The sequence below is a fragment of the Channa argus genome, chromosome 1, assembly GCF_033026475.1.
Source record: "Channa argus isolate prfri chromosome 1, Channa argus male v1.0, whole genome shotgun sequence".
In the NCBI taxonomy this organism is placed as follows: Eukaryota; Metazoa; Chordata; class Actinopteri; order Anabantiformes; family Channidae; genus Channa; species Channa argus.
This window is the reverse complement of record NC_090197.1, coordinates 11,759,455-11,786,713: the sequence shown is the minus strand read 5'-3', so window position 1 is coordinate 11,786,713 and position 27,259 is coordinate 11,759,455. Positions and strand designations below refer to the sequence as shown.

Here is a 27,259-nt window from a genome sequence, read left to right as displayed (position 1 = left end):
TGCTTTCAGGAGCTCAACTCCAGCTTAGACACAAACAACTCAAAGCCAGTCAGACTTCATCTTCTTCTTCATAGAGGATTTCTTAAACACACACACACACACACACAGCCACATATTATTACACTACATTAGCCCAAACACTAATTTGATTCCCACTCATTCTCATAACCTTACAGAGGTTTTAGATGTTGGTTTACCATGTACATACAAACTTTTTTCTTATGTTGTATCTACCAGCTCTAAATCTCATCTGTACTCACCTGCAGAGCCATGAAAACCCACAATGTGAGCAGTACAACTGTGAAAATGTGATTAAAGCTGAGGCCTCGGCCCAGTAAAAACACCTGGAAGTGGGTTCATCATTTAATCACATTTATCTGAAGACATTTTGAGTTTACTCTCATGAAAGGCAGTGTGTAGTCTAACACGGGACCACGTAGGACCACATCTGTCTACTGGCTCCAAAAGTGGAGATTGTAATTGATGGTCATGAAACTATTCTTTCAAAATATTTCGCATACTTTGTCGCTCCCCTTTCCTTTTCCAGCGCACCACAAATTGTTTCAGGCACAATAGGTCCACTTGAAAAGTCCAAGCCTTGGAAGTGAGTTGTAATTTTGTGGTTGATTTCAGGTGACCACACTCTTTCCTCTGTGGACAGCAGTGCCCAGCAATAGGAGCAGAGGTTTTCCTGTGAGTACAATACAACAACCACTAGTATCATTGTTCTCGTAGTCTGGCCTTTGATCAGATAAAGCAGACAGGGTTGGATCAGTCTGAAAATCTCAGCCCGATGAAGACTAAGAGACACGCACGCACTATGTCTTTCTCTGTCACTCTTATCTGATTGGAAGCATTCAACCTTTTTCACCTCCTGTGGCTCTAACAATGTGTCTGTGTGCCGAGGTCGTCCAGGAGCGAAGGGAAAAATTCACCTCGCCTAGCAGCTGCACTTAGAACAAAGAGCTTAGGCAGCAGCTTCAGGTATACGTTGGGAAATAATGGCAAGGCATTTTAATGAGGGTGGACCAAGGAGGCTGTCCTGGAAATAGATGCCGTGTGGTCCATTTCCTCTGCGGATTTTTTCATCGGGCAGCGTGCATGGAAATGGGCTGCCGTGGAGGAAATGGGCTTTTATGCAGAGCACATTATGCCAAATACACAGTATAGTCCTGAATGGATTGCTGTGGACAGCTCTGCCTACTCCCACTCAGAATTTAATCTTAGCACACTGAAAACACATTTAAGAAAGCCTCCCTTTGCTAATCCATTATGGCTAAGGTCTGGTCTGATCCACTGCCTGTAAGAGACATAGAAAAGTTACAAATTTAGTGCAACATACCGGCACCGATTTCTTAAACTCACATTTACAAAAAGTCATGAATAATCTTTCTTATTCAAGTTCTGATCTTTACAAGCGAGTGACAGGAAACAGCAGCTTTTACGTCAACAAAATGTCAACAAAAGGCCAACACATCACTGACAGTGCTGGTATTGTGCATGCAGCAGCTGATAATGTTCTAAGGCCGATTTGCTACAATGCGGCGCACACTCCCTGTGTTTTTCCTGTATAATTCATTCATACGCAACCTCCACAACAAGATGTAAAGCTTTAAAGAAAAGGTGGAATTTAAAGCGTGGCAAATGAATGCACCAGGAAATAAAGTCCAGGTACGTTTTTGTTTTTTTTTAAACACGGCTCCTGTTTAGTTTAGAGCTGTTCCAGCCTCTTTTTAAATTACTTCATAAGCTTGTATTGCTCAGTGTTGTGTTTGGCGAATAAGGTTTTGGCTGGAACAACCTAATCTCTTGGCCAAATTTGCACTGAGACTATATTTCAATTCTAGCCTTATCATGAAATTCCAGCAAAAAATAAATTGAAAAAATACATACTCGTACAAGCTCTAGTATGTCATGGTTGCAGTGGAGCAGAACTGAGCACTAAATCAGATTTCCTTGAAATATCTAAATCATCCCAACGTCAGGAGGTGGTGGGAGAGCTCTGTACGGAAATTCCTAGCAGCGAGAAATCTGGCAGTCAACCTGTTTGGATAAGCACACTGGGATCTGGCAAAGAACAAGATGTAGTTGCCTCCAAAATCCAGAGTGAACTGCATTAAATCTGATGAGTGTGAGAATGTGAAATTGATGCCTTTGTCCAAATGACAAGTATCACTTAATGTATTCTAAAGGCACAGACATCAGTATTCGGCCTTGACATCTGTAAATCTATGCAGTGTGTATTCACTGGAGAATATTTTATAATATTCCATCAGCGGCTCGTTCCGAGCATCATTAGATGTTCTATATGCAAGTGCAATACACTAGATGTACTGAATAAAGTCTACAATGGCTCTGTTGGAGGAGGGATGTCATTTTCTTGTCATTTGCATGCTGCGTTGATGCACAGGCTGTGAGCGAGCAAACAAAGATTCCATCTCACTCTATGCCATGCACAGTTCGCTTTGAAGGAAGAAATTGCAAAAGCGGGTTTTCCATGATCAGAGTCATCCACACGAGCTGAGCTTCACCTCAATTTCCATGAAGTGGCTGCAAATAAATGGTTGTTCACAGTCATGGTGAATTTACAAAGTGGCGAGGAAAACGACCGCTTAGGCTGAGGAAAGGCTCATGGAATGAGGCATTAAATTAAATCCGTTTGGACTTCTCAGCTGTACCTTAAAACGCTGATTAAAGGAGGAGAATGAGCATATTGGCTAACTGCATCAGGCTGTACATATCTACACGTATATCATAAAAGTGTGTAAAGGATTTGGGTTTATTTTAACCCCTGTAACATGTGTAAGCAGTAGATGTGTATTATTATATAAGTAAATGCATTAATAATGTAGAAAATTGCTTGTAACTTCACAGAAGCCTCGTAATTGTTATATCTAAAGGGAAAGACTTACAATTTAACAAAACTCTAAAGTAGAACGTATTGTTTTATTAAATCTATTATTTTTTAATACAAAAGTATGTATCTCTACAGTCTTCCTCTCTGTGACAAGGGAAATGACCCAGATGAAAAATAAGCCTGAAATCAATGGACCGTCTGCTAAACTGCTAGTTTAAAGCTTCTAAATGCAACTTTGACACTGTTTTGCTCCTCACACAGATCATTTTAATGATCATTCTAATCAATCAGCAATAAGAGTCAAACATTTTGAAACAGGTCTTCACACTGTACTGACAACTATAGTTTGTCATAAACTACTTCTTAACTGTTGCTGCGGTAGATAAGAGGGAAGTACAAGTGAAACCAGGATGACTGGACTGCCTACATACAGTGACTGTTACTCCCATTTCAATCAATCCCAATTTCTCTTTTACTTTCTCTCTCACACACACACACAAACCAACACAGAGTTTATGGTTCCCCTTTTGTCTGGCATTGTTTACCACGTGGCCATATTTCAGCTTCTTGTCCTTATCAGTGTTGGGTCATGGTGGTATTTCCTGTCTGCAACAAGAGCAGAAGGTGGCACAGGATGAGCGCTGCTTCCTGTGCTGGCACACCCAACATTTACCCAACTACTCTGCCCTGCAGTCAGAGGAAGCGTTAATGGAGGGGGCTTGTGAAGTTTCCCCCATGATGCACTGCATGTATTTAAGCTAATAAGTCATATTTTACATCTGTTTGCCTGAGATCAAAGATGGCAGCCTGATGCTGACTGCTGGTTGGTGGTTCGTTAGGAATTCATTTGATCTTTGCCTGGTTAATGGGAGATTTTAAAGGTGTTTATGATCAGTGGACAAGTGACAGAAAGAAGGTGGGGAAAGGGTCTAAATCCAGTGGCTCACGAAGGCCGAAGACTAATAAAAAGAGTCACCAGTATCTGGTGATATTTATTTAAGTTAATATCCTTAAATTGTTGTTGTTAAAAAGTTTTAAAAACCCACTCAAACAGCATCTGAGATGTTGGCTCACCGTATCCTGACTCAGAGAATAATGAAAAATAAATGAAAAAATTGTCCAATAAAAATAATTTATGTTAAAAGCCTTGTGATAATCAATATAAATATGTGACCTAAACATAATAAAAAGTTTGGCTTCAAATGAAAAGAAAAACATCGTTAAACCACCTGATAAATGTATCTTTTTGTTAAAATCACAAATAATAATATTAAATATAATGATACCAATTGAGTTGCTTCTTTGTGTGGTGTGCCAGTCCAGAAGGACCCCTGGGCAGGTTTATACTGCGTGTTATGTGACATTCAGATACTGTGTGTTACCTTTTTTATTGTGGAAATCTTGTTTGCTCGGAGTGTTGTTTCATCCCGATCCCGGCACAGCCGTTCCCATGGGAAGCACACAGAAGAATCATTGGTCTCATCAGGGAGAAGCTGCAGATATTTGTAAATACGCTTGTGGGGCTGCTCAGACCAAAGAGGACTTGCCCTTCAAACACTGCGATGATGAATGTTTATTAGAAGTGGGTTTCTTGGGAAACCATGATCACTGGGCTTGCTCACTGAACATATTTGGACAGCGGCCTTTGGCAAATCGTTTTTTCTTTGCATACGCCCAATTCCCTTTATTGCCAATCTTCATCCCACACTGAGTCAACTGTAAATCAGAAGATGCTGTTTGTGTAGTAAAGCCTTCAGCGGACCACTGCCATTTTCACTCCCAAGGCCTAAAATTAAAAGTCCTCATATTTAGTAGAAGGCAGTGATAGACTACAAGACACGTGACCTCATTAAACTGTTCAAAGTAATTACAAAGTATGAATTTTGCATCTCTCTCTGTCATTCCCTCTTTCTCTGTACCTGCCACTGAGTAGTTTCTGACATACTGTATAAAGCACACGTGACTTAAGATGGTTTCACATCTCGGGAATTATGATATCATGCATCTTTATTTCTAGACAGTTCGGCATTTTACAGCTCTGTTTTATGCTACACTACCCCACGTCTTTCCAGGTAATTACTGTAGCCAAAGTATTACTCAAGTTATCAAAGTGTAAAGCACTAGAAAAATGTTTGCAAAAGGGCAAGTCCAATATTTAGTGTTCTTTTAGCTTAGTTTGGTTCTTCATCTCCTGGAGGAACTATCTGGCTCTTTATCTGCGAAGTCCAACATACACACCAGTGAGTAACTAGCTGTTCCTGTGTGCCATTTGTTTCTATGCTGGCCTTAAACAGTACGTATATCCAAACTCTTTTGGAGTCTGAGGGAACCAAAACAGTTCATCTGTGAGCCGTAAAATCAAAATGAAGAGCTGAAAGGCATTAAAAATCTCCATAGTGCCCAGTGCACTTGCTGACTAAGAGTCTAATTCTTAATGTAACTAATATCAGCATATAATGTCATCAAATTTACGAATGATATGTGCAGATTTAAAGCTAAAGTAAATAACTTTTCCCTTTTTTTCTTGGTATTTTAGCTCCATAACTCATCGACGACAAAGCTGGTAAATGTAAGTAAAACTACATACAGTAACACAAATGGATAAAATCTTGTTGCCTTAATGTGGTGGACAGAAGTACAAAATACAGCAGCATAAAATTTAAATACTTAACATAGCTCCAAGGTGCTTTACTTAAGTACAGTCTACATGCTTATTTTTCTCCTGTGATGGTGTCCCCATGCTGTGGTATAATGTAGTATTATTGTGCATCCAGTACCATAATTTTCAGCACTTTCTTTAATACTGCATACTGCATGGTTCGTTTATAGTGTGCAGTAACGTCTTTAATATTTGACTTCCTCACAACACAGATCACTGTGTGTAATTCTATCTTCAGCCACATTCTGGCACCCATACTGAAACATTTTATTGGGGCCAGGGCAACTAGATCTTTCCCCTCTTATGAATAGCCTGTTCCCTGTAATCTGTGTTTGGTAAGTGGCATGACCATCATTCTTCATCATCTTCTCTCTGCTCCCACCACAGAAGTCCTGACAGGCTGGGGACCAAAGGAAGGAGAGGGTTTAGCTGGTTTAACGCTACACTGTACAGATGACAGATCACAGCACGGTCCCACTTGAAGCAATGAGATACTTTGGATTCATCTGTGGTTTAAAATAAAAGCCACTGAAATGTGTGGCAACATGCACCAGGGAAAGACATGGTTTCCTAAACGATAACAGTAGAGGAAGGAAAATGGGGGAGTTTTTGGCCGTTGTTGCTTTTTCATTTGTCGTTTGTTTCCTTTCTTTAAGATAATAATATCTAAAATAATATTTTTAACAAGAGTTTGTGTTTTGTGGGACTGGATTTCAGGTCCTGCACAGTATGGCCAAACACCTACAAGCTTTTTCTATTATCTTTTGTTGGTTTTATTTAGTCAAATTGTTGTAAGTTGATCACAAAAACGATGAATAGTTACGTATATTTCAGCACAGAGTAATGGTCAAATCAAATCTGCACGTTAAACTATACTTTGGTGAAAAACAACCTGCCCTTTGCAGCAATGATTGTCTGACTAAATCTGTGACTTTCCACTGATCAGGTTTTGCAGAAGGATGACTGGGAGGAAGTCACGCCTGTTTATCTGCAACAACTGATCAGATTTGTCCGGCCGATTTTGCTGCAAAGGTGTATGTAATTGCTTCAATGTATGCGAGGTTTATATCAAATAAATACGCACAAGGGGTTTACGGAAACTATCTCATTTCACACAGTGTATGTCACTTCATTTGCACATATCGTTGCACATATCGTTGCGTGTCACACAGAGATGAGAGTCATATACTGCAGTATTTGTTCACCTTTGCATCCCTCCACAATGTGTTTCTTTCTAAAAACAAGTTTTGGCAATAATTTACTGATGTTCTGCCACCGAACAATGGCCCTTAATATGTTGTGAAACCAAAAGTCCTAACCTTTGGAGCTTTTAAGATAAACCTTTCCTTCCTTCACAGCATCAGACTTAATGCTGGGAGACAAAGCCTATTCACAGCACAAGAAGACCTGTTGTCAGAGAAGGCCATTGCAACTTCCTCTGGTTAACAAATAGCTCTGAGAAAACAGTGCCAAATCATTGTGTGGAAGTGTGTGTGTTATAACGTGTGACTGTATCTGTACCCCTAAGATTGTTCTTATGTGTGTGTGTATGAGGGTGAGCACCAGTCCACATGTGAACTACGTTGAGTCAGATTTCCTCAATACTTTGTTTTTTGTACTTTCACAGAACAATCACCAGTAACTTCGGCGTGTACACGGGTTGTATTCCTGCAGGTGTCAGTTGGCCTGAACGTGTTCACAATAGTTGAATACACTGCAGCCTATTGCAGCTGTCATAGGACAGGTCTTCAGTCTATGTCGGGGTCAACACAGATATTCACACAGATATCAAACCACAACCACAAGCAATTGAGGGACACCAATTAACCTAACATGTCTTTAGACTGTACCCAGACAAAACCTACGCAGTGGGAACATACAAACGCCAGCAAATATACTTATTCATTATATTCCGAGTTTATTCAGTATTTAGAGTTAAATGAGAAGATCAATATAACTTCCATCTCTAGATATGCCTGAACCCTGAGCCTAGAACTGCAAGAAGATGAATAACACCCACCAGCGCACTTTAACTTACCATGTAACTCCTTTTTTGTTTAATATGTAACTTTGAAAAATAGTGGCTCGTATTGAATTTGATGCCACCAATAGTCTTAAACATGTTATTACATTAGGAGCCTTGCAAATGTTCTGTAATGCAAAAAAATAAAAAAACATCTCATTATTAATTAAATTAATTGGCAACAGGTTAGTACGTATCATGTTTTTGTATTTTAAAAAAGCAGTGCATAGAAACTGAATCTTTTAGAAGTAAGGAGCTAAAAAAAACACCTTTAACACCTCGGGAATAATCTAAAATTGCAAAGAATTTGGGGATTTTGTCGTCTTCAGTACATGTTATCATTAAAACATTCGCGGAATTTGGAGACATCTCTGAACACAAAAAGACAGAGGAAAAAAAAACAGTGCTGACTGGCCATGATCTTTGGGCCCTCAGGCAGCACTGTGTTAAAAGCAGACACATCTCTGTAGTGGAAATCATTGTGTGGGCTCAGGAACAACTCTGAACATCCACAAATGCAAGTTAAAACTCTCCCAGTAAAAGAAATAACCACATGTAAACAAGGTCCACTGCTGCCTCCTCTGAGGCCGAGTTCATTTAAAATGGAGAGAGGCAAAGTGGAAAACTGTCCTAGGGCCTGACGAGTCAAAATTTAAAATCATTATCGGAAAACAAGGAGGCTACATCGTCCAGTGTCAGTCTGAATTAAAGGTCACGTGTCAGAAGACACTAAACAGCATGAGACCATATGGATTTCAGCTTGACCACACTTGTGTTTATACTCATATCTCATTAGTACAAACTGAAAATCTACAAAAATCTACAAAAATACAAACACTCCTTAACTTCTCGTTGTAACTCAATTCCCCTTTTGCCGTGAAAATTCCTTCTTTTACGATAAATGTGCATCATCTTAAATCTTTAGAAGATGACACGAGAGAAAGCTCCTCCATAGGACCTATGCAGTGTTGCTGCAACACAGGAAGAGTTGTAAGCTCTCTGGGGTGAAAATGGTATCTGAAGGATTGAAAGGGTACATCCCGAGGCACATTCGCCTCTCAGATTGACATCCAAAAGAAACACTGTGTGCAGGTGAGAAAAAACAGCCTCCAAATCCTGAGGAGCCATTTCATGTTCCAGCTGCATTGGGAGTTACCTTAATCGTGTGCAATGTAACTGAAGAATGTGCTGATTTGAAATTACCTAATTGTTTTCTGCCACTATTCTCACATGCAATTTGCAAGTTGTATTACATTTTTCACTGCACATGCCCGAGCTTGTGGAAGCCGAGAGCAGTGTTTAAAGATGTTTTTCCTATTTGGCGTGAGCTATAGTTGTGCGTTTTATTTTGCAACAAAGTCTTGACTGAAATGTGTTTACAAAGACAGACGGTGTTAGGTGACTGTGTGTTACCATGATTAAAGACCAAGAGTGTGGACTGAAAAGGCCAAATGCTACACTTGGATTTTTTTTCCCTTAACAACAAGCTTCGACTTTACCATTTCCAAAATTGTGAAATCAAATCTGACCAACTAACTATTAGAGCTGGACTTATTCACATGTCTTAAGTGCCATTAAGTCGCAGTTGCGACACTAAATCAGCATCTTTCCAACTTTGCATCAGGTACTGTGCTGCAGCCAAGTGATGATTCAATATTCCTGTTCATCGACTCCTTTTGTGACACACTTCCAGTCAGTGTGTGGGAGAGATCTTGTCAGAAATCTGCATGCAGTATATGCATACAATCCTGTGTGTGGGAGAAACACCACACTGGTGCTTTTTTCCTTACAGAAACCCAGAGAAAGGTGCAAAGAGAATGACATCTCCAAATGCCTTTGTAATGTGCTGCACGCTGTGCTTATTTGCTATCGGTCTTATCTCAAGGCGACGCGTCCAGAGATTTGCCATCGGGTCGCTCTGTTTGTCTTTCCAATCCGCCAAAGCAGTGTACAGGAACGTCAAGCACCTGCTAGTGAGAATAATACCACACAGGATGTTTGCATGGTGCTTGTTTGTCTGCATTTGAGCAATGAGGTGGGCAAAAAAGAAAAAAGAAAACAGAAAAGAAAATGGCTCAGAGGCAGAGAAACACTGTGGAAAGCTAAAAGTAACAGTGGAACAAACACTATAAAAGGCCGTGTTTAAATATGCCGTTCTGAGCACACTGGGGTGTTGTGCGTTTCCTGTTGAAGTGAGGCAGATAAAGTAAAGTTATAAAGGAGTTTGTTTGGGTGTTGTGGTCAGCGAGCAGGATGCCGCGGGCCTCTGGGAGTCCACATGCGCTGAGGTCAGCTGGGGAACGGGTGTTTTGGGCTCCCTGAGCTGTCGGATCTCCACCTTGTGGTTTGGGCCCCGTCCTGCAGTGCTCATTGGCTGTCTGGCATATAGGCACACATCCATCCAACTACCCACATCCACCCAGAGCCAGAAATAAAATGTGTCCCAAGCCTGTAGACCATGGGCCAATTTAGCCCTAATTAGCTTTGATCATTGCAGTACAAAATGCGCTGTGAATGAACAGTCAGCTATCGCTGGATCCTTTTGATACTGAAGGCAAATTAAAAAATGTGATGATTCTCATGTAATACAAGAGCAGTTGATAAAGCTGAGGGAGCTGGGTGGTGTAAGAAGGAGTAGATTTCCTGTTTTGAGACTTATTAGCTCTGGGTTCACAGGGTCAAGACTTAAACCTGACATCACAGCTCGAGCATGTCGAACAAAAACATGTGTACAGAGCCCCCGCTGCCATAGACAGGTAATCCACGGGCGTTGTAGTGGACTTAACCTCTGTGTGGCTTCAATAAAAAGCAACGCCATGAGATATGGAGAGACCCTGGCCGCTTCTTACGTCAGCCTTGATTAACTGTGAAGCCAAGAGCCTCTTCCAGGAAGATATGTAGCAAAGGAATGTAATTTAGTGAGCCGGAATGGACACCTGAAGGAGTTCAAACTGGTGCCAAGAGTGTAAGAAATGATCATTTTTGGAAAAGAATTCAACATGAGCAAAAGCCAGCCAGTTTTCTTCGGGAGCTGACAGCTCTAAATAAGATCTGAAAGGTGTGACCACTTTGAAGTAAATCCGGGTGTTTGCATGTACTTGGAGCCTTTAGGTGAAGCTTCTGGTTGAGCTATTCTGGAGCATGTCATTTCAAGTCTCAGCTCTGCTCGGTTTCAGCCTCATAATGACAAGGTTCAAGACTGCGTGAGCCACATGAGCATGACTGAGAACCAGAAGCAGAAGGGAGAGAAGAAAAAAAAAATTGTCCAACCCCTCTGAAGATTTCCTGTTTCATGAAAAAGAGCACATAGGTACTGTGAGTCATTTATGGCAAGTCCTGCCTGGTGTGTGTGTGTGTGTGTGTGTGTTTACTCTGCTGCTTCTACCCGGAGCTGTGAAAGGGGGGGGGGCGAGCAACAGGCGGACCGAAGAAAGTCCACCGGGCCCGGACATTAAACCCGCTGTCAAGGCTTCGGTGAATTAATGAGAAAGAGGGCAGCGTGCAGTGCGTCTGTAAATGGAGCTCCTTCGGTTTTCCGCTTTCTGGTGTGGAACGATCCTCTTCGGTAGCTTTCTGCTGGAGGAGGCGGGTGAGTTCAACTTTACTCTTTGAGAAACTTTGTCAAAGCGGCGGCTGCGAACAGTGTTACACACTGACAAATGCCAAAAGTTCCCAAACGTAAGATGGAGTTACACACAGTCCGTTGGTACGTGGCTTTCTTTAGTAACTAACCCCTAAATGCCTTCCATCCTCAGACTTCCTCACTAACAGTATTACTATCCCTGAAACCTAACGTGTACGCGCAGGGCTCCCGTTGTAAGTCGCCGCCTTTCAAAGCCCTCTTCAAATGCTTTATCTCCATCTTTGATGTGCGGCCACATTACTAACAGGCTTCCTGAGGAAGACATTGCTTTACCTTCATCTGTCTCAGGCACAGTCCCAACGGCACCAAGTGGCTTTGGCTGCTCCTAATCTCCCCCCCCTCTGCAATTATATGTAGCCCTGGGTGACAATTACTACCATTCATTCCTTCCATTGCCCGCCTCCTGGGCTTAAATGACATGCTCTTTCAGAGGAGCAGCTCTAATGATATAATTACTCCGGCCCAGCCACCTTCCCACTGCCACTGCTCAGGCATGGACTCTGTCCTCACTGCTGATTTACTTCCAAACGCCTCCTCGGCCCACTGGGCAGAGTTTTAAATAGCCCTGTCAGACAGTTTAGTCTGTAGGTTAAGTAGAACAGTTTGATGTTTTTATTTATGTAGGAGTCTCTCTCTGTTAAGACAAGGCCGGCAAGTATTGTCTGCCTGCGATATCCTGCTAGCTTCACGTGAAAAGACATCAGCAGAAACAGGATGTCACAACATGCACTTTACTGCTTCACATTTGCAGCTGTTTTCAGTGCTGCAGGTTGTACAGGGGTTCTGTTGCTGCAAGCCTGCAGGTCTAACCCCGCCCTGCAGACGACTGGGTGAAATGACTCAGTAGACTTTTTTTTTGTGTGTGTTTGTGTGTGTGTGTCAGGTTAAGAGTAGTCCTCAGGTCAGTGTGAAGTCAGGGACAAACAGTTGCTGAACAGACTTTGCTGTCTGCTGGCTGCCATTTGGTGTAAAATGTCTCACTATGTGGTCATGTGAGCGAACTAAGTATTCTCCTTTCCCTCTTCAGACACCCAGCTAGCACTGAAAATGATTTTGTTTACAACATTTTCTAAGGAGGGATGCGTGTTATAAACCCACTTTCTCTCTACATTCTCAGGTTCGACTTCCTGTGCTCATGGTTTCACTATACAGCTTCAGTGTGGTTAGGTCGTTACACTGTCACACCCTCTGTTACCAGGTGTATTCTGTGCTTCTGTTAACTTTGTCACCATCTCTGTTCATGCATTACCACAGGGTGTGGTATATCTACAGAGTGTGCACATCTACAAATTCTTTATGTACTAATGACAAAAACAACAACAACAACTATTACTACTCTTATTTTTCCTGATGATGCCTTTAACACCTAGATCCAGTGCTAGATTTGTCTGGAGCATTTTTTTGAATATTATTTAGCATCAAGGCTTAAAGATCCACTTTCCAGTTTTGTTTTTATGTGGTGGAATCTCTCCTATTTTTTAAAATATATGTCACCCACGAGAAAAGAGACTGCTCATCTTCCTTGTCGCTTCACGTGTTCTGTCTATGTGCCTGGATGGTTTGGCCTTGTATTCAGAGGTTCTCAAACAAACTGCAGCATACTGTCGAATATTATTTCAGTAGAAATACAGTTCTTTACCAACATGTACACATACGTGCGCACATTTCTTTCTCCCTCCAAACCTTCATACACTTGATAATCATCCTTCTGTTTTTTGGTTTTTTTTTTATGTTTATGAACATAACTGGCACAGCACCTTTGTAGATGTGGAGCCGACTCATTGGCTTCACAAATTAGAGACTTTTTAGCAAGAAGATGCATCTTGTTTCCTTCGTTTGTTGTACTTGCCTGTCTGGCAGTTGTCTCCTTAGATTATTATCTAAACCACAGGCACTCCTCACACAACCCTGTCTCCCTCACTGATATGGCTCTGCCTGCTAGGAAAGTCAAGTCTGAACAAGTCCAGAAAGGAGGTGGATGCCACTGCGTGCTACTCTTATTGTTCAGACTTCACAGGGAAGAAAATCTGTCCAACCCTCTAGGAAGAAATAGTTTGCATTTTTTTGTGGTTATGTTGTGCTTTGGCAAATTTCAAGAGACCCCCACCCTTTAATTACATTTTGTACTATTGATGCTAATAACCATCATCTATATTCCTGAGAGTGAACCTTCTCCTTTGTCTTTCTCTTGTCTTGTATTCAGAGGCCAATATAATGAAAGTAAAAAAGCTCTGCAAGTTTTGTGACGTTCAGCCAACCAGCTGCAATGGGAAGGGAATATGCAAGGTGGAGTGTAACATCACATCGATCTGCCCTAATGACGATGATGTGTGTGTCTGTATTTGGTAAGTGTACGCTGGATTTCTAAACCACAATCGTACAGTATATTAATAAAAGTCAAAGCGAAATTGTTAAAACATAAATTACTGCGTGAGGTTTTATGACCTTAACCTATTAGGTCACAGGGCATGTAAACAACAAAGAGGTGATGAAACCGGGGCAGCTTTTATTGATCAAATTTGGAACTGAACTGAAGCCATTAAATTTTGTAGTTGCAATGACCTTTTCCTTTGAACATTTTATCAGTCAGCACTGGCTGGATTATGACAGCTCATGAGCTCCTAATCACCCATCAGCGCCATCGACTCTGACTCAGAATGTAAGGAGCAGCAGGAAGCACATTTGTGCTGGTCTTCAAAGCTTAAGGCCACGCTGCTGTTTCTCGCTTTATTAGCTGTGTTGCGGGCATGTTATGGGCTGAGGTTAGCAGAAAAACTAACGGCACATAGACGGCAGCTCCTCTTTAAAATGTCTCTAATAACGGTGAACCAGTTCTGCTCAACAGGGGGAAAAAGTAAGAATGTGTATTTGTGCAGGTTCAGGGTTTTTCCTTGTTTTCAGTTTGTAATGGTCTTTCAAAAATGTTGCTGTTTCCTGTGCTGCATTCATTTACATAGTGCTGACACTGTGGACTGCTGAAACAGACAAATCTGGCCTTTACAATTACCAATATCTGAAAATGCATGGCATTATTTGCACAGCTGTAACCTCCCGCCATTGCCTTGTTACACGATAATACGACTCTCTTGAAAGTGGACTGGTAAAGGACAACATTTATTTTCTATATGTTTATGTTCCCTTTTTTTTTTTTTTTTAGGAGAAAGAAAGATGATAATGTCACCTTTGATACAGTCTGCCACAACCCAGCTCAGAAGCTGTACGGCCTGGTCCTGGAGGATTACAACAATAGCAAGTGTGAAATGAAAGAAAGGAAGGGGATGGGCTCACAGTTTTTCATCTGCTCCTGCTCTGAGGAAGAATGCAATGAACGCATCTTTTTTAATCTTTGTAAGTAAAAGTGGTGTTGATTTTATTAATTTGTTTGTTTGTTTGTTTGTTTTTTTGGCTCTGGGGCAGATAAACAAGCAAAACATTGACATATAATTTCTGTGGTAAATAGTTGCCTACTTATGCACTTTGCAGATATGGATCATGCGTTTCACTTCATGCTGTTTGATTCTTACAGTGTCAGAAATGTAGGTTTTAGTATTACATTATACATATTTATTATTCATTTGGGCGGTGCAGCTGTATGTTGTTCAAGGATTCATAAGTCACCATCTCGCATTAATGCTTTTCATTTACCTCTGGATTTACATGTAAGAAGAAGTGGGACTGTGTTCTTACATCTGTACCACATAACATAGTAACGTCATAGTCATGGTCAACCTGATATAATACTGCTATCAGCTTGTCATGTAAGGCATCATACATGAATGCTAACACATGTGAACTGTAATGCTCTCCAGATACATGATTACAAACAGGTTTTGGAGACTTTGGCTTGTACACTCCAGTTACAACATTGGCCCTAGACTCAGATGTATTTTGACTGCAGCATCCAGGCAATAATAACACCAAGGTACATTTCTGAGACCTGGCTCTGCACCAGAGAGCCAAATTAAAAGCATCTGCACGTTCAAACCACGTCATGGAAATATATTTGCTCACTGTCAAGAATGTCTGTGCTCTCTCTGTAACTCATTTGTGACTAACATGAGACTTTTCTGTAATACAGGAGGTCCAACAAAAAATAAAGAAACCCAGTAATTCCCGATAACTTGGGTGGTAGTAAGACATGCTAATTTGTGTCTGTTTTTGTAATCCCAGACATTTTCTCAGCACATTCAATAATTTATACTATAAGTGAGGAAGTTGGCCAAAGCTTCCTGAAAGAGTCCTGGAGGCACAGTGACAGGTTTGTTGTGAGGAGGAAAAAAGCTTCTCACTCAAAACAAAACAAACCGTCTGGGGCCATGTTAAGGATTTCAGACATGTGGTTTCCTGTCGAGAGAAAAAAAGAGAGAGCATAGGAACGCTTGACTGGGCAGTCAAGTATCTTCCCCATTCATCTGCCCCCTTATCAAACCATATTTAGCTTATCACAACGCCTCTTTTTCTAAAATTAGTTGTTGTTTGTTTGTTTGTTCATTGTAAGCTTCAAGACAGATGTTTAGGACAACTGTGTGCCAAACAGAGCAGCTAGACTATATAGGCTGTAAAGGATTAGATTTAACTACTCACTGTGGGCAACGTGGGGTTGTTATTGTGTCATTTATCGTGATATCGTTTTTATAGTTCTGCTTTTATGACCATAGCTCCAAAAACTTGAGTACAAAAACAGCACATGCATAAACTTTCAATGTTTGCTAAAACCAGAGCAGCTCTGAGACACCCCACCTCCCAAATTATAAGAATCAGACATACTCTATAAAGAGACACAATCTGTGGTTGACTGGGTCAGGGTTTGGAGTAGATTGCATTTGTGGCCCAGACGCTAACTTAAGCTTTCTGATGCTTACAGACATTCTTCAGGAAACGGTCAGGTTCCTCTGCTGTACAATGACAATATTGCTTTGCTATCACATGTAGATGGTGTTACAATCGGCTGAGACAGAATTTGAACTTTATCTTTATGTTGTAAATATATAGGCCTGACATCTTGCTAAAACAGACTAAAATCCGATAGAAGAACAAAGTCTCCCCCACAATGAGTTGTAAACATAACACTGGTTTATTAGAGAACAGAACTGCAACTAGTGCAACTTTAAGGTTAAAAAATATATTTTACATGTGGGCATCTTCACCATCTTAATCCTTCTGCTCCCTCAGACATTGATTCCCCAGTGGTAGCTGTCATCTTAGTGAGCCTGTTGCCTCTCCTGGTTGTGGCGGTTGTCGTCATCACTTTCTTCTACTTCTACCGGGTGTACCGTCAGCGGCGAGCCAGCTCCAGATGCAAGAAGGGACCTCCACGCGACTACAGCGACATTCGCGCCATCATAATAGATGAGGAGCGCTCAGACAGCAGCTCCACACACGCCAACAACCTCAACCACAACAATGAGCTGCTGCCCATCGATCTGGATGTTCAGGTTGGAAAAGGACGCTTTGCAGAAGTTTACAAAGCTAAACTGAAGCAGGGCTCCTCAGTCAGCGAGGAGCAGGGCTTTGAGACAGTCGCCGTAAAGATTTTCCAATACGAGGAGTATGCCTCTTGGAAGAATGAGAAGGAAATTTTCTCCGACGCAGACTTGAGACACGAGAATGTGCTTCACTTCCTGACAGCAGAGGAAAGGAAGATGCGCAGAGAGTACTGGCTGATCACAGCCTACCAGCCAATGGGGAACCTTCAAGAGTACCTGACTCATCATATTATCGAGTGGCACGACCTGTGTGCGCTTGGGAGTTCTCTTGCTTGTGGAGTGGCGCACCTTCACAGTGACCGCACCCCCTGTGGTCGTTACAAGGTGCCTATCGTGCACAGGGACATTAAAAGCTCCAACATTCTGGTGAAAGGTGACCTGACGTGCTGCCTGTGTGACTTTGGCCTGGCCCTCCGTCTGGACAACACTCTGTCTGTGGATGAGCTGGCCAACAGTGGGCAGGTAAGGCTTTCTAATCCTAAATCTGGGGGTTTATTTAGCTTCACCTGGCTTTTGATCCCATCAGAGATAAAAAGAAATCCTCTCCTGTTATAATTTGTGCTGGCATTCCAGACACGGGCCATTCCAAGCTATACCATATATATTTCTTTGAAGATATTTATCAGACTCTGAAAAGAGCCTTGGTATCAATCAATATTTCATTTCTGAAGCTCCTCACTTTTGGACATCATGTCTAAATATTTTGCAGTCTCTTTATGTTGGCTGCAAATAGATAATGAAGGATAGAAACAGTGCTTTAAGTGTTCTTACTTTCTCGTTAGATTATAGTCACAAGGCAAAAAGACCTAATTGATTCTTAATGGACCCACTACAGTGATGTAATATGCCAGAGGCATATTAGACTGTGTTTTGAAAATGACTCCTTATAAAAAGCCCTCACCCTTTGCTGTGCAGCACACCTAATGCACCGTAATGCCCTTAATGCATTTGGAGGAAGCACCAGTGAATATGGTTTCCAAGGTAATAATAATAGAAAGGCAACCAACATGTTGTTGAGCTTACAGCTACCCTATGTTTCTCCAATTATTTTAAACTTGTCCTACTACAAGCAGAATAACCACCACCACTCTATTTTCATTTTTTATTTTTTTGTCCTTATGGCTTAGTCTGTGAGTTCATGGTCGCCACACTGGATCATGTAGTCCACATGTTGATTTGGCAACATGACGCAACCCTCCCATTTTGGTCCGGGTTCGGGACAGTCACCAAGGTTGCCCTTGGTGGCTGGGCGGGGCACCTGTCAATCGATAAATGCTGTAAATAACTCAAGATGTTCCCCTCACCCAGGCTTTTTAAACAAACTACCAACCTATTTTGTGATTTTTACCAGCTCCTTATTCCTTTCACATGCTGTTTAAGCCACAAATAATACAAATCATAAATTACAATTTGCTTCACCTGTAGTATCGATGCCATATCTGTGACATGTCTCCATGTCTGCATTTTTCCCAGGTGGGTACAGCCAGGTACATGGCCCCAGAAGTGTTGGAGTCCAGAATCAACCTAGAAAACATTGAGTCTTTCAAACAGGCTGATGTTTACTCCATGGCTCTTGTACTGTGGGAGATCATCTCTAGGTGCAGTGCAATTGGAGGTAAGATAAAATGTGTGTGTGAAAGACAGTAAAACAATTTTCTGTTCTGTACTTTATGTTGAAAACACATCTGTTAATGAGATCATGCCACAATCAGCCACAGGTGAAAGGCAGCTATATACTGGAATGTTAGTAATGTTCTCAAAGTGAATGCAAAGTCATAGAAACTAACACGTTAATTTATGTAACGGGTCCTACCCCCACCTCATGCACAATAAAACACTCTCTGGGGGATAAAAGACAACTTTAGTCAGTAGTGTTTTGACAGTGACTGGTTCTCTTAAAATAAGCTCAGCTTTAGTTCCCCTGTCAGCACAGACGTACGGTTGGGAAGTTGTGAAATCCCAACTTCTCATTCCTCCTCGAATCAAAACTCATTAGATTCCTGTAAGCTCACATTCACTCCGGTAATGGACATATTGGCGCCCAGCCCTGAGACGGATGGCAGTCTACCTAGACATGTGGAGACCTCTACTCAGCAGGCTAACAAATATACCCCTCCCTTTAATGTTTCTTCATTGCCCTGGCAACAAAATTAGCTTCTGGGGAAAGAGCCAATTCAAAATCAAGCCCCATTATCAAACCAAGTGAAATGTAACCATAAAAGGAGAAAATATATGTAACGACAAAACATAAAGTAATATTGAGTCACACCAGGCCCAGACTGTCTGACTACAACCTCCAGTGAGTCCTTTTTCATTGGACGCACTGGTCATTTCTCATCCCTCTCTCATTCTTGGCTGTGGAGTAGTGTTTGGTAGTGGCTGGTTTTCATAACCAGCCAGGTAAACCGGCTCTTTACCACCCGATGCTTCCCCTGTTATATGTTTTCTCCTTTAATTCTAATCAATTTAATTTAATTTATTATGATCAAGTCTGCACAGATCCACCTGCTTTAAAAGTGATTTCTGCTTTTTTAACAATTATATAATGTCCCCACTGTGCACATTGAAAATGTTGCTTGTGATCTTTAGTTTATAATAGAGATACCTGGGTTTCTCTTGGTAAATTTGAGATTAGCTGGGTCTTGAGTGCAAAGGAAATCAATAGTAATAAGTACTGATTGATGAAATTCTTCGTGGAGCCCGTGTAAACATCCTCACAAATACTGTAAAAAGAGAAATGGCCTCCACAGCTCATTTGACCTCAAAGGAGTACAAGCATATCGACGACTTTGCCAATTAGGAGCAGAGTGAGCAATTCCACCTTGAGATCACTCACTAAATGTGTGACATTTTGTGACAGGACTGTGTGTGTGCACGTGTGTGTGTTTGTGTCATCCACGTCCCATTAATCACTGTGGGAACAAAATCTTAAAGTCTCACACTGCAATCAATCTTGTAGAAGTCTCAAGGATCAATCCTCATTGTACTAATTTACCTTTACTTGTGTTTGTCATACTGTAGCAAACACAAGGCCAGGGTATGTGCACATACTAGCAGCGGGTGATTATGTGAAGGCCAATCGTTGGGCAGTATTTCATGTCGACAGTCAGTCATTTGTTTTCACTTCCCTTTTGTTGTCTCTGTGGTCCAGTTTCTTTCTCCGACTACTCCTGTGTCCATTGTGTCAGAACAGTGATTGAAAGCCGGGTTTGGGCATGAACGCTTCTACTTTGGCATCTTCCTGTTTTGCCCCCCCAGGGGCCCTGTAGTGTATCGCACAGTTACACTCCTGAAGAAAAAACATGACCAAGTTACCCAGAATCTCTTTGCATTCCTTTCCTGCTAAACAACAAGAATATGTGTACCATGTGGGTTTACCTTTTGAAAACAAAAGCCACTGCTTCCGGTTTTGCCAACACATTCGCGTGGCACGACACAGTTTCAGTGTGAAGTTAACTTTGTAAATATGAGCATCTTCTTTCTATGAGAATGTCTTGTAGCTAATATCTCTTGGGAGTGGACCGGAACGGATACATCTTGCTAGGGATCTGGATAAAGGTTACTGTGGCTTCACTTGATTTCCTCTTCGGGGATTTGAGGGACAACAGCTTTTTTCATCCTGCCCCTTCCTCCTTCTCTCATCCTCCATTTCATTCATTCCCAGGTCTTTTATTCCCTTACTGCACATACAAAAAATACTGTTAGATTCAGTTTAACTGGCACAGAAAGTCTGTCATTCACCTGCCTCTAAAGGTGACTCTCTGAACTTAGCTTCTTTTCCTTCTCCCTGTCTGTCTTTTTCTTCCTTCCTTGAGGCAGGTGAGACAGCAGTTAATTATCCCCCCCCCCACCTTTGCACACTGTAGACAGTCATCCAGCTTTACTCATGTTAGCACTGACTGACTGAAAACAGGCTAGCATAGATTTACTGCACAAAGGGGAAGCAGACGGATTCCCATCCCACCCTTTTAGACCAGAGTAGACGCTAAAGATAGAAGCTACTGGGTTAGTTCATGTGTTTTTTCCCATGTTGTTCATCCAATTTATTTCTACATTTGGCAACTGTATGAGACGAGCAGTGAAGTGAATTCTGTAGTTCATTAAGCCAGAATTCCAAGGAGACGTCCTCATGCTGAAAGGTTGCACAAACACAGAAATCCTCCTACCTTGATAGATGCTGGGAAAGATGGAAAGAATAAGCTGCAGTAATTTGGTTTTGCTTCTCGGATGTGTTTACACAATGTGCTTGAAAAGTTTCTTGCTTTCATGCTGCTGGTCTCTTGTTTTTGAAGTTTCTGAAGTTGTCGCCAGAGGTCGGTGAGTCACTCATGTGTCCCTGAGAACTTCTCTCGCTTGAGACAAAATATGAGCACATGTGAACACATGCAAACACACACAAAAATTCAGAGTGACACATCCTAGGGCATCATTTTAATGACTGGGCTGAAGCCCTGGTTTCCTCTTGTGTGTCTTATCTCTGATGCCACCTGTGTGTTTGTGTGTATGTGTGTGTGTGTGTGTATCTGTTTGTGGAAGACAGATGTCTGATCAGTGTTCTGCGTCTCAGTGGCAGGAAGCCACATAGCTGCTCTGTCAGAGCTCTCGGGGCTGTGGACTGATCTGAGATCTGCCAAGCTAGAAGAACACGGCCGTCTGTCGGCAGCGCCAGACGGCCAGCCATGAGCTATTACTTTGCTGTTTTTATCTTCCAAGACTATAAAGATAGAAGAAGAGTGAGGGTGAAAGGGAAACTGGAAAGCTGGATTCAAGGCTCAGGCCTTTTTATCCTTGCCTCTGTTCCCTTAAATGTCTCTCCTGTATAATTTAGCTGGTCCAGATTTAGGGCTTAGAAAGACTACGAGGGCGTTTCTCGGGCGAGTGGAGCTAAACGGTGGTATCATAGTGGAATGATGCTGAATGTGGAGCTGCAGTCACAAAAATGCCTTCAGTCCCTAGAGGGGGAGGTTGGGCTAGACTGGAAAGGAGGAGAGGTTATGGCAGCTGCTTTCCAGATGTCAAACCATCAACCCCTTCAGGACTGGAGGCCCTGTTCTTTATTGAGGTTAGGTGAATGTAAGGGTGTGTATGATCCATAGATAATGGTATGGTAAGCCTCCAGCGTAAGTGAATGCCATATCTTCCAAAATAAACTAAATAAATGTTGTGTGATTCACATGCATGCATCTGTATTAAATAACGTTAACAACCTGTGAGGAACACAAAACAAGTGTCAAAGCCACCGCAGTCTAATACAAACCAGCAGAGGCGGCTGGGACTGCATTAGTCAAGCTGTTGTTCCAGACTCAGAGAAACCTAACAATGTTAATGTCATCACATTACTAATTTATTTCCATGTAAATGTTGAAACTCTGTTTGGATCAGTTTGTGTTTTTTTCCAGAAGTATTTATGTGATTGGGTAATAGGATTAGTGTTCCCTTTTTTCCAGTATTTATGCCTTGTTGCGAAAAATTTGACAAAACTTGGAAGGGCAGCAAAGAAGAGAATCAAACAAAATATCTGAATGACACTTGTTTGAAACTTGACTGGAATAATATGGCTTGTATTAGCTTTTCCTCTTTCCCTTTGGTTTGCTGTTACAATTTGAGCATAGACATCTAAACATATACATACAGTAGCCCTCCATTTGGCTCTGTACTCCCCAATTTCAGATTTACAAAAACACATGTAGTTAAAGTGCGCACACCCAGGTTTTTTATCTAAAGGTATTTTTTATACATTACAAGTGTTCATGCTCTTTACTACAATGGTTTCCTACTGTATAGCTTTTATTAGTGTTCATCTAACTTGTGCTAATGCACAGTGTATTATTACACGATTTTATCATTTAAATTTTGTCTACTGCAACACTGGAATTTCCCTTTGGGATTAAGAATATCTTCCTATCTGTCTATGCATTCCCAACCCTCAGTTCATGGCTGCATGATGTTTGGACAATGTATTTCACAAAGCACCTAAAGGCTCACACTCATAGCAAAGTGTCTGTAGTCTGTTGGTGAAGCTAAATTTAATAGAATTTCTCTTGGCTGCAGGTTCTCAGATAGTTTCTGCAGGCATGCTTGATAACTGGCATGGAAAATAGACGTTATATGCTAACATTGCAAAAACCCACATCACTACATGTCAGCTGTGGTAGGAGACATAGTGCAACTTCTTCTTTGTTACTGTGCTGAACTTGTTATGGCTTTGCAGGAATCTTGTCAATATGCAGCGTGTGGGTTTTGCAAACCACAGCATTCCTATCTTGCCCCGTGTCGTGTTTTCAATAGCTTTTGTTGGTTCGGAGTTTAATTTAGGGTTTAACTGGCAAAAAAAAAAAAAAACATCTTTCCTTTTAGAGCAGGATTTGCCAATCTTTCCATCCTGGAATACACACTTTTGTTTACACTGCAAAGTGCCCAGTAGTGTGATTCATATATTTTGGACCCATTGTTTGGGGCTGAACACACAAACATGTTTGTCCAACAGTTTACAAAGTGGATTCGCAGTCCAGCACACAGTCACATACTCCCTCAGACCTGTCAAAAGAAAAAGAAACATCTGTCTCCTTTTCTTTTAAATATCATCTGCTGGTTGGGTGTGGTTATGTTTAAGTTTTAAAACCAAACTGTGTGTGTAAAATAGGAGGTTTCAGCTCCTGAGTCCTGGAAGCCTTCCGTTCTTGTCTGCGGCCTACACGACTTCCTTCAAGTCTCTTTTCGACATGTTTTGTAATGATGAAATGAAACGATAGTTCATCCTACAAATGACACTGTGTATGCTAAGACGTGACCAGTTGCACTATTTAACCCCAATCAGCACTTTAGCAAATAGTTGTGGATTTTTAAAGTTCAACATATAATATGAGTCAGCATACAAGATGTGGCAGTTTACTTACAGAGACAGCACATTTGGGCTTGATGACTGGCCGGCAATGCTTTGTTCCAGTTCTGTAAACACTGGGTCAGATTTACATAGAAGATTTACATAAAAAATGCTGGTCAAACCTGCAGTGTGGCTTTCATTCAGCATATATTCAGAGTGTGTGTGTATCTGGGGCTTCATTTATTAAAGCAGCAGTAATCATATGATCAGTGCTTCAAGTGGGAGTAAATGAGAGCACATGAATCAAGTTCACCATCGGGTCTATCAGATCTGCAGACTTCGAAAAAAGAAATGGTAACTGAAGTGACAACACAAAGAGAAGAAACAGGTCCTGATACAATAAACTTTAAATCCAATATCCAAGGTTATAACAGTCTATACTGTAAAGTTTATAGCAGACACCAAATAGCAGCTATAGGATCACTGAAAAATAACTTATACTGTTTTTATTGAACAAAAACCATTAGTCTCCATTTGATTCACGGCATGTATATTTGATTTTTTTTGTTTTGGTTATTTGATTTTGTTATTTTTGATTTAGCACAAAAAAGGGAGAATTCTCTTTATCTGCGTCTGGTTTCTGTTTAAGAGTTTTATCTGGCTTATATCTGTGGAATGCTGTATGATTCTCAAAGTCTTGTTTCATCTCCTGACCATCTTTTTAATTATTAAAAATGTTCTGGAGCAACTTACTTATTTTAACATTTTTCACATAGTCGTGTGCCTCATCAGGCTTTTTACTTCCCTGCGGATTCTCTGAAATGTGTGTTTACTTTACACAAGCCATAGACAGTTTAAAGCTAATCAGAATGTGACGGGATTATTTTACTCCGAATATACAGTATATTAATTCATGCAGAGCTGAATTTGCTTTGGAATCTCTTGACCCACAGTTTCCAGACTGTATTCTCTAGGCCAGTGCTTTGAAATCTTGCCTCGGGTAAACTCGGCTGGTAAATTGCTTTTGACAAGCACTCTGGTTGTAGGTGTGTAAGAGAGCTGACACAAAACTAGAGCTGTGTTGGTGAGATACCTTAAGCCCATTGATGCTGAGGGTAAAAATGTAATAATAATAAGTGTTTCTCTTCAGCAAATCTCCCTCTTGGAGCCACTATCAGCAGCACAGGATCCTTTAGTTGTTTGTGCTCCTTCTGTGCTATTTAAAGTTTGCAACCTGCAGTTTTAATTTAGAGTGCACAGTAAATCCTTTGAGAGGTTGTTGATGTGTGCGCTGTGGGGCACTGCCATCTGATCTAGCCTCTCTGTTCAACAGAGCTGTGTTTCTCAGTAGATGTGAAGCTGCTTCAAAGTGTACTTCTTGCTTAAAACATCCAAAGCACATTGTTTGGATAGGTGACAGGCTACTTGTTTGTGCCTAAATCTTGTTTTTGCATTCTAACATGCAGAGGTTAAAGAGTACGAACCACCCTTTGGGAACCTGAGAGAAAACCCATGTGTAGAGAGCATGAAGGACAGCGTTCTCAGAGACAGAGGAAGACCTGAGATCCCCAGCAGCTGGACCATTCATAGGGTAAGAGGCACCAACAAGTATTCTTCATGCTGTCAGCGACAAAGTGCTGCTGTGTGAAACCTTTATTCCCTTCAGGGCCTTTTTAGTCCCATTTTTATTGCAACTTTTAAAAAGTTTTTCATAGTTTCATGAACATGGGTACATGCTAGACATAAATACCAAGTCTGTGTTTTACCAATCAGTGATATTCAGCATTGCAGACTCCCTTGTAGTAGCCCTAAACTATGGGTAATACCCTCAGGGCAGATATTGTAACTCAATCTAGTGTCTAGTTCCACCTGTGGAAATTAAGTTCCTTAATTGCAGAAAAGGTTATTTGTCTTCTGGGAAGATTATTTGGCAGGACTCGCACGCACATGCACCTTAAACGTCCACTTGCTGTAATAAACAACCAAGTCCATTAAATTAATTTCATATCGAGTATTATCTTTGAGTTGTTTGTACATATTATCAGGAAATGTAGCTTCTTACATAAATAGATCAGTCTGACATACAAGATCTGTTTTTACCTGAGAAGAGTTCCTAACCATAATTCTTCTGTATTATTGTTGTTACAATTATTGTAACCTCTTTAGCTCATATGAAACACATTGATAAATAAATACATACATTTAAACACATAAACTTACATGAACATTTATTGTTTCAGCCTTAAGTGACAATGTTAAATTTACCCAAAGTCAGTATTGATGATTTACTATAACTATGCTCCACTGCTCCCCCTGCAGGGCATCCAGATTGTATGTGGCTCCATAGAAGAGTGCTGGGACCACGATCCAGAGGCTCGTCTGACAGCCCAGTGTATTGCTGAGCGCTTCAACGACATGGATTACCTGGACAAGCTGTCCGATCGCTCTGACTCTGAGGAGAAGATCCCTGAAGAAATCTTTGTGGTGGATGAGAAGTAGAGCTCAAAAGAAACACAGCCCACACAAGGGGAGCTAAGAAATGGCAGCCAAGCAGCTCAGAGAAGAACCTCTTCAAGCAAAAGCATTGTTTGCTATGGCTTCGTCGGAGATGTGCGATGCAGGAGTAAAACTGGAAAATCATGTAGATGAAAGTAAACTGTTTCCAAAGATCAGGGCCAACACACAGTAAATATAAACACAAGTGACTGACTTGATTTTTCTTCTACATGCTTCAAAGACTGGATCAAATCCTAAACGAGCAGGAAAATATCATTAAGCTTCTATACCAAATACTGTTTGCACTTTATCAGTATCTATGCACACCAAATGATATATATTCAGACTTTTGTTTTGCCAGTACATTTCAGGTATAGGAAAAAAGGGTATTTAGAAATGGGGGTAAAAAAACCTTAAATATTACAACAGTTACAGTAATAACACTAATACCCCCCTATAGTTCATTTGACCACCTACTTATGTTTTACTAGGTGGTCTAGTGGCCTTGGATAGATGTCACCAGAACTGGATGACAGCGTGACACAAGTTTCACGGTGCAGTGTGATTTCTTGAGGCATGAAATGGAAATTACCTACAGCAAAGAAATAGAAATACCTATCCAGACAGTAATCTGCAGGGAAGGCTCAACCAAATCTCAAGGACCATGAACTGTAAAATAAAGACAGCCAGATCAGGCTGAAAGGAAAGGTGGAGTGTGTGTGTGTGTGTGTGTGTGTGTGTGTGTGTGTGTGTGTGTGTGTGTGTGTGTGTCTGGGATTGAATGTGTATATTACTCAGAGAACTCATACAAAAGTCTACTTAATCGAACATAGAGAATAAAGTGTTTGTATGTATGTAAAGGACTCTATACAAGCTAAACTTTTTATCACAGAAAAGAAAAAGATGTATATTAAAGTCATTTTTGTATAATTGTTTAAAGCCATAATTAAAAAGTGTTACAGAACAGCATTACAGTGTGCCAGTCCTTCCTATGCCGCTGATCCCACTGAGAGTCAACGGAACTACACCGCTTTTAGCCACCTTGAGCTCCTTCTTTTCACTAGACTATGCCTAAATCCCCCCAGTTCTCACAGATCGGATGTGTTCACCCACCTCATAGTATTCATACACAGTGGACATGGGTGGAAGAATATCTTACGTCCTTTGCTTAATTAAACACACTAACACAATTATGTAAAAAATCTCAAATGGTAGTAAAATTTAACATTCAAAAGCTTATTAGAAAGCCACAATATGAAAACCTAAGACAAC

The 27,259-nt window shown here is 41.1% G+C and overlaps 1 protein-coding gene and 1 long non-coding RNA gene across 4 annotated transcripts; both read left to right on the top strand.

Annotated features, from left to right (window-relative positions):
- The first annotated feature begins 1,530 nt into the window (after positions 1–1,530).
- On the top strand, positions 1,531–6,840 carry LOC137102167 (uncharacterized). Its single transcript, XR_010911202.1, has 3 exons — positions 1,531–1,671; positions 5,394–5,426; positions 5,904–6,840. It is a non-coding gene; the product is annotated as an uncharacterized lncRNA (long non-coding RNA).
- Positions 6,841–10,847: 4,007 nt separating this feature from the next.
- LOC137123479 (TGF-beta receptor type-2-like) lies at positions 10,848–26,800 on the top strand. 3 transcript variants are annotated; one of them, XM_067497240.1, is made up of 7 exons: positions 10,848–11,128; positions 13,386–13,527; positions 14,340–14,530; positions 16,355–17,130; positions 18,142–18,283; positions 24,958–25,082; positions 25,811–26,800. In XM_067497240.1, exons 1-7 carry the CDS (start codon positions 11,056–11,058, stop codon positions 25,988–25,990), a joined length of 1,629 nt encoding a protein of 542 aa, XP_067353341.1. In that variant the 5' UTR covers positions 10,848–11,055; the 3' UTR covers positions 25,991–26,800. The 3 variants fall into 3 exon arrangements, with proteins under 3 accessions (XP_067353341.1, XP_067353360.1, XP_067353352.1); XM_067497251.1 differs by lacking the exon at positions 10,848–11,128 and adding an exon at positions 13,769–13,841 and having other exon boundaries at positions 13,389–13,527; XM_067497259.1 differs by lacking the exon at positions 13,386–13,527.
- The last annotated feature ends 459 nt before the right edge of the window (positions 26,801–27,259 follow it).

What these genes read in the sequence shown, in the direction of transcription:
- LOC137123479 (XM_067497240.1), top strand. Translation starts at nt 11,056, where the DNA reads ATGGAGCTCCTTCGGTTTTCCGCTTTCTGGTGTGGAACGATCCTCTTC. An exon ending in ACGCATCTTTTTTAATCTTT is followed by an intron (nt 14,531 to 16,354) that starts GTAAGTAAAAGT and finishes CTGCTCCCTCAG; the next exon opens with ACATTGATTCCCCAGTGGTA. An exon ending in AGCTGGCCAACAGTGGGCAG is followed by an intron (nt 17,131 to 18,141) that starts GTAAGGCTTTCT and finishes CATTTTTCCCAG; the next exon opens with GTGGGTACAGCCAGGTACAT.